The sequence below is a fragment of the Nakaseomyces bracarensis genome, assembly GCF_045282275.1.
Source record: "Nakaseomyces bracarensis strain CBM3 chromosome Unknown Scaff7_0, whole genome shotgun sequence".
In the NCBI taxonomy this organism is placed as follows: Eukaryota; Fungi; Ascomycota; class Saccharomycetes; order Saccharomycetales; family Saccharomycetaceae; genus Nakaseomyces; species Nakaseomyces bracarensis.
This window is the reverse complement of record NW_027263968.1, coordinates 485,258-498,948: the sequence shown is the minus strand read 5'-3', so window position 1 is coordinate 498,948 and position 13,691 is coordinate 485,258. Positions and strand designations below refer to the sequence as shown.

Sequence of the window (13,691 nt, the reverse complement as noted above, 5' to 3'; positions counted from 1 at the left end):
TTAATATAAGCTTACAAGTAATACAACAATCCCAAGATAAATACTACCGATGAGCAACCTATAATATACAATGCGATGAGCATCTCACAGAATATCAATTATTTTTTTTTTTGCATTTGAAGAGAAAAATTTAAAGATTCCGGGTAAGTGAAGAATTGTTATACATTCATACGTTATATCATGTGTTTATTACGTATAAACGGATAACTAGTATTTGTCTGTTACCCGGAACAGATTTGGATGGGAGTTAAATGAAGCACAAAATATGGATTGCGAGTTATCAACCAGATGTCTATACATCAATAGTTGCGTTTATTCCTGAAGCGTGGATTGGAGTAATTACTGTCGATAATAATATCTCCAACAAGGGTTAAACAAACTTCTAGACATGCTAGGAAGACGGTTTATTTCTACTGGCCGCGTTCTACGATCCCAAATCGGATCTTCGCCTATATATGTCGGGCCCGAGGTAAAGGTTAGCATAGGTCCACTGGCGGCTAGGAAAACCATTAGAAAGGGTAAAAATATGTTGTCCATTGCACAATTAGTTTCTGTTGAGGGGCCAAAGGGTACACTGAAGCTTGAAGTTCCAGATTTTGTATCGATTAAAAAAGATGAAAGTTCTGGTAAACTAAGTGTTGATGTTGTGAATGCTGAAAATAAGATACAGAGATCCATGTGGGGTACAGTCAGATCACTTGTAAATAATCATGTTATTGGCGTTACTGAAGGACATATGGCTATATTAAAGTTTGTTGGTACTGGTTATGGTGCCCGTCTGGAGAATGATGGAAAGTTCGTAAATATCAAAGTAGGTGCTTCAATTAAGCAGGGTCTCGAAGTCCCCGACGGTATTACAGTCAAATCACCATCTCTAACATCACTAATTATCGAAGGCAGTGACAAGCAACAGGTTTTATTGTTTGCTGCAAAGTTAAGAGATTTCCACCCTCCCGAACCTTACAAAGGTAAGGGCATATATGTTAATGGGGAAACTATAAAACTGAAGGCCAAGAAGATTAAATGATCTTATTCGAAAAGATATAAATAAACGACAGCCAAACTCTTAAGACTAGAATGGCGAAATTATGCTTGTAAATACACCAACATGGCTAGATTCTATAAATTTATTGATAGTGTAGCATTCTGTTTATTATATATCAGTATTATTTAAAATTCTTAATGGAAACATGCTAATATAAATTCTTAATGGAAACATGCTCATTAACTTTTGAATTATTGTATATTTTCCTTGAATATTGAGTAATTAAATAGTAGTATTTAGGATATCACTTATCATGCTGTCGTCTGTTCCGTAATTATCATTTCTCTCTGAGATTATGCTGTTGTCAGTATCCGTTTCAGTTTTGGTGTTACCGGCCATTGAACCTTTGGAAACACCATGAATTGAGCGAGTGTTTGTTTCATCGTTTCTCAAAGGATTACTTACTTCCCGCAATTTAATTGATTCATTTCGGTCTTCACTTCCATTATAAATTTTCCGTACACATCTGTTTGTCCAGAGTCTCCGCCTATATTGACCTTTTGTACCATCTAAATTTAGGTCATACACCCACTTTGTTTCAGTATCAATCTCTACAAACTGTACAAAAGCCTCCTCTACCCATTCTGATGGATCTAAATCAAGTACCCAATTTGAATCATCAGACCATTCCCACCCTACTGGGGGTTTTATCTCATCTAATGTAGGGACCGATATAGTCTCTATTTTATTTTCATTAATTCTGAAATCCGAAAAGAGTGTATAATCGTCATTAGCATATCCAATTACATGCCATTCTTTGTGTTTTTCTTTATATTTCTGTAATTCATAAACTACAACCACCCGTTTTTCTTTAGGTTCGGAGTAATTTAGATTTTCATTTATAATATCTTCGCATTTAGTAGTAAATTTCAATACTCTAAGTCTTGTTTCTTCATTATTGAACTTAGAAAAGAACCTATCTCTTAAGTTTGGGTGGCTAATTGCCATTAATATCCAACCGCTCATAATAAAAATAATTTTGAAGGGTAGTATATGTACAATAATGTCAATAAATAAAAAATTGAAAATGCCTAATAATAGCAAAAGCATAAAGGCAGCAGCAGATAATTGCTCATTAACAAAAAAGGCAAATTTCTGCAAAATTGATACAGTGGAATCGTACAGTTGTACGTATAATAGCATATGATTTTGTAAGTCAGTCATATTTAGAATGAATTCTTGACTAAACTCTGGAACAGGTTTCGGTATATCGGCTTTTCTTAGCGGAGGCCCTTGAGAAGGAGTTCTATTAACATCCAGGTAATTATTTTGACACGGTTCATGAGTATGTAGATATGCAGGTACCATTATTCCAAAAACAAGGTATAAAATAGGTAATGATGTACATATCTGTAGTGGTCGGAGGATGAACAGTGTGTATACTAATAACATTGTTATAGTATATGCTGGATCTACCCAGTTCAAAACTTTAATAATTTCATCGATTATCAAAAACGGAACACTCAAACGAGAGTTCATTAAAATAAAGTTTCTGCTCGTAATAGGAACTGATAGACTTGGCCTTTCCTTACCTGCTTGCATTCTTATCTTGATTGTATTTGTAGCTAGTTCAGAAGATGGAGGTATAGCCATTTTTATAATCTTCTCCACCAATGTGTCAGTCATGGCCTTTTGTAGCCCTCCACTACTACTAAAAACATTGCCAGACCCAGGATTATAATTTAAACTTGAGTCTCTGGAATCTACTTTTTCCAGGGAACTGCTATTCCGTACATTTCCTTTCTTCTTTATTGGTGTACTCTTCTCTCTCGAAGCTTGATTCTCACTTCCTACAGTTTCAATTGTACTAGCAGTATTCTTATTATAACTATCATTCCAAAAGAAATCGGCGACAGATGACATTTCAAATCAAAACAACCTATCTCCCAATAAGTCCAATAAATCAGTGACCCTTAAAAGAAAAAGAATGTAAATTCAGCTATTATCTCAATTAATTTAATTCTTAAATAGATGAACTGTATATGATTTTAGCATACATAGGTAATCTATAATACTAAAATGTCAAATACTATGAGTCCTCCTTGATATAACACATGTGAATTTATTAAGGGCATCTCTCATTTGATCCTTATGGCTATTATATGATCATTTTCAGAGACTTTTTCGTTAATAGTTATTTAGACATACATACATTATTATATGAACTTTTTTCATGCCTATCAATACAAAAATGCTATTATATAGTGACTTATCAATTAACATTAGTCCTGCTAATTAGAGATTAGAGCTTTGAGTTTGATCTTAGAAGCAAAATGACTCTATTATCTTCTTACCCTTTTCTTTGGCCTTCTTTCCTCGTTTTTGGCGTCTTTCATATTAGCTAGAATTTCAACGTCCCTTATGGAGTCAAATTTCTCTAGAATAGCTTTGCTGCATTCTCTGAGGGCTTTGAATTCACTGACTAGTATAAATTCTGCCATTTGTTTTCTTTTAGTTTTTATATCTTTGTCTGCGGAGACAGGAATGAAAGACTTTTCGATATCATCTAGATTAATCTCGTATTCCTTCATCCTATTTTCTAAGGCCAACTTAACAACCTCCAAAGCCTTCTCTGTGATTTTATTTTCTTGAAGAGCTCTACTTGTTTCATCGACGCTTCTATTCAGATACTTATCCAGCGCTATTGGCCCAAGTTTGGAAATTCTTGGGTTCTGGAGCAATAATGTATATACCTGAACGTAAAACAGGAATTTAAACGGGATTTCTCCATCAGATTCAAATAGAAAAGTCTCTTGAACAATACTGAATTCATCGAATAGGTCTAAAATCTTTTCATTTTTGTCAATGAGATCGTCTAACTTGTTCAATATATCAGTTTCTACTTGGAAGGTTTTTTTCAAGACACGATGAATATGTGGCTTTGATACTTCACCACAATCATAGTAAGAGCCATCCCATTCAACGAAACCATACCTTCTTAATAATTCAGCATTAGATAATTCACCGTAAGTGTTATATACTTGCTCGCCTTTAGTTATTGGTTTTATTGCGATCATTTTAAGAGTCTTTTCAGAGTGAAGTAAATTTGAGTTACATTTTTTAGTATCAGCATTCAGAGTATCGGCTAATGGTACCATGGATTTGGTCATTTCAATTTCAATATCTTCTTCCTCTTCCTCTTCCTCCTCCTCTTCTTCGTCATCCCCGTTACTAAACTCTTCAGCATTTTTGGTCTCTGTACTTTCTGTGTTTTGGCCTGTTATCTCTTTTCCAACGTCAAATGAATAGGCAAGTATGACACTACCGATCCTTAAAAAGGTATTCCAATCTAATTTCTCAATGTTATTCTTTAGCGTCTCATATTCACTTTCCTCAATGAATTTTAAGAGAGTGTTATACATGTTCCTTACCTGTTCCTTACCTACAGAAGACAGAATGTAAGATGGTTTTAGATTATCAAGTTCTTCATCAAGCCACAGAACAAGTCCATTTAATTCTTCCTTTTCAGGCAATACACAAAAATATGGCCACCACTTACTTTTCTGCTGTAATATATATATTTCATAAAACATACAGAGAATTAGTGGCTCCCAGGATAAGGGTTCATCGCTATATTTTTCGAACTGCTTAACAGCCTTAGGAAAATCAGTGGTTAACTGAGAAGTTTCGCAATTTAGTAATAATGACCTAGGAATCTCAAAAAGTAATTCATCTTCAGAAATATCCTCAATGGCAACCACACATCTTCCTTGGCCTTCACTTCTCTTATCCTCTAGACGAAGCTTTGGAGAGATTGTGACCCCGGATTCCTCGAGCCAAGAAACGTATGTATTGCTTTTCTCGGTAAAACTATCAGTCATATTCATTCACTAACAGTTGATACGCAATTCAAATGAGCAGCAGATAGTTAATTATACGTTTGTTTATCCGATTGAAGCTATATAAAAGTACAATTTGTTAGTAATAGCTTCTTCATATTCTTATCCTTAGATCACTTGAAATATTTTCTTTTTTTTTTTTTAAGCTCATCGCTCCCTTTTTAGAAAAGTAATTGATAAAAAAATGAGGTACGGCAATAAAACAAAAATAATTATAATTTGAATATTGAATATATAGACAAGTAAATAGTTTATTTGGTACGTTCAAAATATATAAAAATGGTCTCTCTGTGACCCTACATACAATGTTTTAATAATTAATAGAATGAATAACGTTAACAGATAATGCACATGCATACCAGATACATTACATTAGTATATTCATATGTTTTCGTTAAGTATGTTTCGTGCCCTAGTTTTGTACCTCATCTTTTATGTTAGTCTTATTTCTCTGGTTCTTCGTCGATTATTTCACCTTCTGCGTGGTTTGGTTTGACAACCAATTTTTCATTTTCCACATCGACATCAACCGTTTCACCATTCCTTAACTGACCCTTTAATAGATATGTTGCCATTGGATTCAAAATCTGTCTATGGATTAGCCTATTCAAAGGTCTTGCACCATATAACTGATCATAGCCATGCTCGGTTAACCAATCTTTTGCTCTGTCAGTAAGTTCAATTTTCATGCGCTTATCATTTATTCTTTCTTGAATCTCCGTAGCTCTTATGTCTACAATAGACCTCAAGACTTTCTTGGATAATCTGTTGAAAACCAAGATGTCATCAATACGGTTGATGAACTCTGGTGGATAAGCTTTCTTCATTGCATCAATAACCTCAATCTTAGTTGAAGGGTCGATTTGACCATCATCACCTAATTTGGTATCAGAGAGTAAAATATCTTGGCCAATATTTGAAGTCATAACAATAATCGTATTACGGAAATCTACTTGATGGCCTAAAGAATCAGTCAGCTTACCCTCATCCAAGACCTGCAATAATATTTTACACACGTCTGGATGGGCTTTCTCAAATTCATCAAATAATACCACAGCGTAAGGTTTTCTTCTTACTGCCTCAGTTAATTGACCTCCAGATTCACTCAAAACATAACCAGGTGGAGCACCAATCAAACGCGACACAGTATGCTTTTCTTGGAACTCAGACATATCAAATCTTATAACATTTGATTCATCATCGAATAAAAATTCAGCTAATGCCTTTGTCAGCTCGGTTTTACCAGTACCAGTTGGACCTAAAAACATAAAACTGGCAATGGGTCTCTTTTCACTAGTTAAACCAGCTCTTTGAAGTCTAACTGCATCGGATACAGCTTCGATTGCTTGGTCTTGACCAACAACTCTTTCCTTTAATGAATCCTCCATGTATAATAAACGATCCTTATCACCCTTCAAAACAGTTTCCATAGGAATACCAGTCATCTTTGCGATAACTTTAGAAATGTCATCAGACGTTACAGAGTCGTGTAACAAGTTCTCCTTGCCTTGGTCTTTCTTTTCACTTAATTTAACTTTTTCTTCTAATTGAGGTATTTTTGAATATCTCAATTCGGAGGCCTTTCCGTAATCTCCTTCTCTTTGAGATCTATCTAAATCTATTCTAGCCTGTTCTAAATCTGCTTTAGCTGTCTTGATAGATTCGATTTCTGCCTTCTCTTCTTCCCAAATCTTAGTCAACCTTGATAACTCATCATTTTTGGCTGCAAGATCTCTTTCAAGAGCCTCTTTTCTTTCTATGGAAACAGGATCTGTTTCTTTTTTCAACGACTCCAGTTCTATCTGGATTTTCATGATTGAACGATCTAATCTTTGAATTTCATCAGGTTTAGATTCATGTTGTAATCTTAGGACAGCACAGGCTTCATCGACTAGATCGATAGCCTTATCAGGTAAAAACCTATCGTTTATATAACGGTTTGATAGCACTGCAGCTGAAACCAGGGCGGTATCTGTAATTCTGACACCGTGGTGTACCTCGTATCTTTCTTTCAAACCTCTCAGGATAGAAATTGTGTCGGCGACAGAAGGTTCATTCAACAATATAGGCTGGAATCTTCTGCTTAGTGCAGGGTCCTTCTCGATGATCTTGAACTCATCTAAGGTGGTGGCAGAAATACATCTTAGCCCTCTAGCTAGCTTGGGTTTCAAAATATTAGAGGCGTCCATGCTTCCGTCTGTTTTACCAAGCCCTAAAAGCATATGCACCTCATCGATGAACACAATTACTTGGCCATTGGCCTTATCAATATCCTCCAGAACTTTCTTCAACCGTTCTTCGAACTCACCTCTATATTTAGCACCAGCAATCAAAGCCCCAAGATCCAAAGCAATCAGATCCTTATCCTTTAGAGACTCTGGCACTTCTCCTGCCACTATCCGCTGAGCCAACCCATCAATTAACGCAGTCTTACCCACACCAGCTCTACCAATCAACACAGGGTTATTCTTCGTCCTCCTAGACAAAATTTGAATGGCCCTCGCAATCTCCTCATCACGCCCAATAACTGGGTCTAACTTACCATCCCTCGCTAGCTGTGTCAAATTGGTACCAAATTGCTCTAATGGTGGCTTCTCAGGCTCCTGGTTAGGATCCATCCTCATTTGCACAAATTTGGGCATCTCAGAGTGAAACATCCTCACATTACTATATCTGTACATGGGGCTCACTGACACTCGACCAGCCATGACTCTGGGCAGAGAAGTCGCAAAAACATTCAAAAAACGGCGCCTAATTGCACTCCTCGTAACGTTCCTCAACATTCCCCTTTTCTACCAAATAAAAAATGTATATTTCTAGCGTCTAGCTTATCAAGTAACTTGCTAATAGAGCTACAATTAGAGTATATCACAAGAATATTTGCCGCCTATCCTTCCCTTTTGACTTATCCCTTGCCTTTATATATGGCTCTTTTTAACAGAGTAAGCGATGAGGGCTTTTTTGAGAAACTAGTGTACCTGAAAAAAAAAAAAGGAAGGAAAAAGAAAAGAGAAGTAGTAACCTTGATTCAAAATCTTAGAAATCACCGTAGAAACAAAGCAATCTCATGTATACACCCAAACACCACATATGCTAACCACCCCGGACCTCTTGTTCTTTCTGGAAAATTCCGGAATTATCACGTGATTACTTATTGCATGCAGGCTGCACCCAATTGGTATAGTCCCCATGAGTACAATCAGTTAATGTAGCGCACTACTTGATTATTTATTGTTCTCGAACTTGGGAAATGGAGTTTTCGACCACGAATATTCAGTTTGGTAGTCACGTGACATATTCATAATATACCCATGATATGTATTGAAGTATATATAGCAAACATATATGTGGCAAGTATATATATCCAGTATATATAGCATATATAGCAATTTGAATTACCTGTTGTTTTATCGATAATAGTGTAATAAGAAAAAGCTTATAAAAAAAATTATTAATGTTACAACCTATATAAAGAACAACTGAATTAAAAAATGTAATATATAAAAAAATATTGTAGGTAGCCTACTTTCATGTATTTGTAAGTATTAATATTTACAGTAAATTTAACCTTTGATTATTAGTAATATCTTATTTTTCTAAGCATTCTTTTCTATAAGTAAAAAATTACTGGTTTTTGTTGGTCATTATACTTCCTTGAGTTGTTAATCTATTTTCTTTTCAACTCCTAATGAACCCTCTTCGAAAGCTCGTGTTAGTTCTTGGTGTTGTTCTTGAAGTTTTCTGCTCGCCACAATGGATTTATCTATCTGTTCTATAAATTCTGATGGTAGGTCAAAAGTGATGCCGTTATCCTTTAATTTCTGTATTAGTTGATATAGTAGGTCCCTTAGCTTCTCATTCTCTGTTTTAAGATCATCATTCTTTTTCAGCACCTCGTCAATTAACTTGGCCTCGTTCTCCAGTAATTTTATATACTGTTCTTTACGTTTCCTAAACGCTTTCTGAGCTTTCCTATTTTGCATAGCTCGTTTCGTATCCTTTTGATATTTCTGCTGTGAAGAAATCAGAGTCGCTAATGGAGGTTGGATCCCTTGTCTCGAAAGTATAGTACCTTGAGAGATAGTAATCTGTTCAGGTCCTTGATGAGGACCTTGCTTTTGTGAAGCTAATGGCGGTCTCGCCACTAAATGTTGTTGTGGTTGTGGTTGTGGTTGTGGTTGTGGTTGTGGTTGCGGCTGTGGTTGAGGCTGCGCTTGTGGGTGTTGCGAGATGCTTCCTCTGTGTATTAAGTTCGACTGTACTATATGTGGAGAATGATGATATTGGTACTGAATTCCCTGGTCTATCAGCACTGGGGGTTGACCAGCGTGAGGATACGAATTGCCATGAATAGAATTATTAAGAACGGTCGTCCTTGATTGCTGGTGCGGGAGATTATGTTGCTGATGCTGTGGTTGCAGTTGTGGGGAGGCCTGGTGTTGATGGAGCTGGTTTTCTGTAGCTACAACCATATGTGGGTGCATTACATAATACTGTTGTTGCGCGCCTCCCGGGTGTTGGGATATATAGGCATGTGGATGTATATTGGGAGGTAAGTTTGTGAGATGGTATTGGGGTATATGTCCATTTATTGGCGGTCGCATACCATGATTAATCATCTCTGTGGATAAATAGATCATATTATTATTGTTGTTTGGTGTCGTACCCGTGTCCCGTACATCCTCGTGCCTTGGATCATGTGACATCTATTATCTAAGGCAAAAGGGGAATTGTTAAAATAAGTTATTATTATTTTTATTGTGTGTGTGTGTGTTTTTTTCTAATACTTATACCAATTAATATCTCTTTCAAAAAAATAATTTTTCAAGCAATAAAAAGATAAATATCTCAATTGATATATTTTATTTTTCCTTTTTAGTTACCGTTTCAGCTTATTGTCGAAGAAATTACTTAGGCTTATCAAAAAGGAATAGTTAGTTTTTCTATATTTTTTTTTTCTTTTTTATTTGTAATAGAATTATTAGTCGTATCGATCAATCAATTGAAATAATAATCAACAACAGTCTTTTTAACCAACCTCTTTATTTATGCGAATAAATTATTTTTTTTTTGAATTTTTAATAATTATAATGAAGGTAATAAAAAAATAAATTAAAATGTGGACCGTTTATGTTATATTTTAACCTTTTTGTTTTATTAATAAAAAATAAATATCGACTAATAAATAGATTGTTTTAATTCTGAATAATTTATTTGTTTTTTTATAGTTAATACAATTTAATTTTAAATATAATTAAAAATTTTTTTTTTATTTGTCTTTGTTGTAGTTTGTTGTTTTTTTGGGAAAAAAGTGGGCAGAAAAAAGTCAAAAAAGAATCGATTTAAGAAAGATTTGAAATGCAAAATGGAAATGAGATGGCGGGGGAGGATAGATAGTAGTAACGGATGAAGGAAGTAATTATTTTTAGTTGGTTTTTTTCTTTACCAAAAATAATAAATATGCAAAATAAAAGAATCAAAGTTTTCCAGAAAAAAAAAAATAAAAAAAAAAGTTTAATTTATTATTTTATGGAATATTTAAATGGTACAAGGGAAAAGTCCATTGAAATATACGCTTTTGCTTATATTTTTTTTTTTATCTTAACAATAACTTTTTTTTTTATATAAATGTCTTAAGAGATGGCTCTTTATTAAAAAAATTATCAAACCAAAAAAAAAAAAAAAAAAAAAATTCTCTGTAATTAGGTACAAAATAATATTGCTGACTATAAACGGGAAGAGGGAATTGTACACTACATATTCTGTGTACCAAAGAGCGATATTTTTTTTTATTAGTTTGTTTGTTTGTTTGTTTTGGTATATTTTATATAAATAATTAAAAAATCTTCTACGTATAAATCTTAATTTCTCATCGTAACTGAAAAGGAAAATTTTTGTACATTTTTCTTTTTTCAGTTCTAGAAACGAAGTTAGAATTACATTTAATGGGGAATAAATGAGAATAATCTACAGGGCCTATAATACTATAATTTAGAGTTTTTATTGTTCTTTTTTTTATTTCCAATATCATTTCTTTCACAAAAAACCTTATATTCAATATACCTGTAACATATACATAAATCGATATCATTTACCTCAAAAACAAAGCGTTGAAAGAAAGAAAAAAGAACAATAGATAACAAGAAATGACGAATAAGAAAGAGAGAAAGATAAATGCCCCATCTACTATTAGATAGTTGTTGTTGTTGTTTTTTTTTGAGCATAATATCTGAAATTCTTTTAGGGCAAAAAATTGAATTTTTGTTATTTAAAAAAAGGAAAGAATACCTAAAAAAACAAGGAAGAATAAAAAAAAGGAAAAGATAGGTCGGAATGATACTATTTCCGTTTTAATATCTTCATTGACTTCGTTTGGGTATACAGATATAAAACGTGATGGGCTAAAAGTAATAATTGCTATACCAATAACTCATCATATTGATATGAAATATAAATATATATATATAAGATCAGTCTAATCAACTAAAGGTAATCTTGTATGAGAAAAATTTTTTTAACTTTTTTAAACTTAAATTTTCTCTCTTCTCTATCTTTCTCTAAGGATAAAAAAAAAAGAATTTATTTTTGTACCTCCGAAATCTGTGATCTTTGTTTTTTTTTTTATCTGGTTCTCTTTTTGTTTCATACAAGAAAATAACTAAGAATATTGCGTACAATTATTAATGTACCTGGTTTTCTTAGAAGAGATACAAATTATTCCCAAAGACAGAAGATGTATATAAACATAGAAACGTACAGTAGAGAACTTAATGAAGAATCCCTAATATAAAATAAATTGAGATTAAAGCGAACCCTTGATCACATAGCGAAAAAGAAAAGCGTACCAAAAAGGAACTGAACTTGTTTTGACAGTTTTCGGGGAAGAGAAGAGATAAGAGAGAAGAGAAGCACCGAGAGAGGGATTAACAAAAAAAATATATAAGAGAGCCCAAAAAATAATCGAATCAATTCCATTTTTTTTTGTCCCTAATTTTTGATAGACAAACCAACATAAAAAACCATCTCCGCATTTGGACAAAAAATAGTAGTGTAGAGAAGAAAAATAGGGACAAAAAGAAAAAAAAAGAAATAGATGTGACAAATAATAAAATAAAATAGATAGAAAAATATTTATACAATATCTCTTTCTCGGGGAATCGGACATCATCTTGAGCTCTCGTACAGTCCTGAAGAAGCTGGGAAGAGAAAAAGAAAAAGGATTTACTTCTTGTCTCTAAGTCGTGCCTCATCAAACTTTCAGCTATAGACATTTTGTGTTCTCCGATTCAAAAGATTGATAATAGCCTTATTATATAATATTTGGCAAGAAATAGATAAAAAAAAAAATTAGAAGTAAATGTTTATTAGATATAACGATATTATTTAGTAAAATGTGCTTATTTAGATATAATAATGTTATTTAGTAGAGTGTGCTTTATTAGATATAATGTTGATATAATTTAGTAATTAACTGAGGGTTTTTTTTTTGTTATTCTAATTTTATAGAAAAGGCAGATAGAAATTCTTTTGTATATGACAACTATAAATTAAATTAAAAAAGGGGTGGTGTGCTATATATATAATGTAAATCCTACCTGAGAAAACAAAGCTATATTTGAAAGAGAGAGAAAAAAAGAAAGAAAACAATTGGATTTACAGGGTTTGAACATTCTTCTAGGACATTTTTTTCTATAACGGTTGTTATGCTGTAAAAAGAGATTTGATCCGATGAACTGATTGTATAAATCTTACTAAAAAGAACCTAAAATAAATATAAAATATAAATATACATTTCAATATAAATATAAATATAAATATGTAAAAATAAGTGCATGGAAAAATGGTCTTATAATATCGACGATATCATACCTTCTATAATAGCACACCACTATAAGTCTTTTGTCTCTTTAATTGTATTTGCTAAGTAAAAATTAACTGTAAAAAAAAAAAAAAAAAAATCTCTGATAAGCTGATGTTACCGGCACTGAAACTGAAATGCTAGTCGTTAATGCTCATAACGAGTTACTTTGAAGCGAGTTGCGTTATATTTCCCTGCCTTGTACAATTTCTTTACTTATTATGAACCATTGCTTAGGAATCTGTGCTTAGCTTTGGCCACAATCCTCCCATTATTTTCAAACAGAGAACCAGTTAAAGTGACACTTTCTTCTTTGTTTACATTGAGATTACTGTTCTGGGAAGGTAGTGGTAATTTTAGATTTGCAACAGTTACATGTAAAACACCATTGCTCTCCAATTTGGTGTTCTGAAATAATTGGTAATCCTCTTCGTCTAAATAATCGTCCCAATAAATTATATCATTTTTAAGATCTGCATTAGAATCCTTGGATAAACTATTCAACGGGTTCGAAACTGTTTTATTGTCATTGCTAGTAGGATTTGGAAATTCATCTTTATTCCATTCCCAGTATAAAACGTGATGCGGGCAAGGCAAATGGTTATAATTGTAGTAGGAGTTGTTGTATTGCATTGATCTATGTTACTCTCTTAAAACTAAACTATACGTGTATTCAACTGCCCAATGTTTAAGAGTCAATATCACACGAACATAAAATCTATACGGAGTTTGTATTATCGTTCTTCTTGATAATTAAAAAAAAAAACAAGATATTCTTGTTTTTGGGTTAATTAGAATTGACAGAAAAGTGCAAAGGTTTAGATAAGATAACTTATGAATGCTAATCTCGGAGATAAAAATAAACCTGGCTAATGTAATTAGAATCGATAATCAGGTCTTTGTAACCCACCCAAACTGAAGATGTTGAAAATAAAATGAAATATGGAAA

The 13,691-nt window shown here is 33.1% G+C and overlaps 6 protein-coding genes across 6 annotated transcripts; 1 reads left to right on the top strand and 5 right to left on the bottom strand.

Annotated features, from left to right (window-relative positions):
- Positions 1 to 388: 388 nt before the first annotated feature.
- MRPL6 (mitochondrial 54S ribosomal protein uL6m) lies at positions 389 to 1,027 on the top strand (the record flags this gene model as incomplete). Its single annotated transcript, XM_071051848.1, has 1 exon — positions 389 to 1,027. One exon carries the CDS (start codon positions 389 to 391, stop codon positions 1,025 to 1,027), a length of 639 nt encoding a protein of 212 aa, XP_070907238.1.
- Positions 1,028 to 1,267: 240 nt separating this feature from the next.
- Positions 1,268 to 2,908, bottom strand: PEX29 (Pex29p; the record flags this gene model as incomplete). The annotated part of the gene is made up of 1 exon (XM_071051847.1): positions 1,268 to 2,908. The coding sequence occupies one exon, from the start codon at positions 2,906 to 2,908 to the stop codon at positions 1,268 to 1,270; it is 1,641 nt and encodes a 546-aa protein (XP_070907237.1).
- A 419-nt stretch (positions 2,909 to 3,327) lies between these two features.
- On the bottom strand, positions 3,328 to 4,866 carry RKM4 (ribosomal lysine N-methyltransferase; the record flags this gene model as incomplete). Its single annotated transcript, XM_071051846.1, has 1 exon — positions 3,328 to 4,866. One exon carries the CDS (start codon positions 4,864 to 4,866, stop codon positions 3,328 to 3,330), a length of 1,539 nt encoding a protein of 512 aa, XP_070907236.1.
- Positions 4,867 to 5,327: 461 nt separating this feature from the next.
- HSP78 (chaperone ATPase HSP78) lies at positions 5,328 to 7,667 on the bottom strand (the record flags this gene model as incomplete). The annotated part of the gene is made up of 1 exon (XM_071051845.1): positions 5,328 to 7,667. The coding sequence occupies one exon, from the start codon at positions 7,665 to 7,667 to the stop codon at positions 5,328 to 5,330; it is 2,340 nt and encodes a 779-aa protein (XP_070907235.1).
- Positions 7,668 to 8,546: 879 nt separating this feature from the next.
- On the bottom strand, positions 8,547 to 9,590 carry YAP6 (Yap6p; the record flags this gene model as incomplete). Its single annotated transcript, XM_071051844.1, has 1 exon — positions 8,547 to 9,590. One exon carries the CDS (start codon positions 9,588 to 9,590, stop codon positions 8,547 to 8,549), a length of 1,044 nt encoding a protein of 347 aa, XP_070907234.1.
- A 3,371-nt stretch (positions 9,591 to 12,961) lies between these two features.
- On the bottom strand, positions 12,962 to 13,375 carry SWM1 (Swm1p; the record flags this gene model as incomplete). Its single annotated transcript, XM_071051843.1, has 1 exon — positions 12,962 to 13,375. One exon carries the CDS (start codon positions 13,373 to 13,375, stop codon positions 12,962 to 12,964), a length of 414 nt encoding a protein of 137 aa, XP_070907233.1.
- Between the last annotated feature and the right edge of the window lie 316 nt (positions 13,376 to 13,691).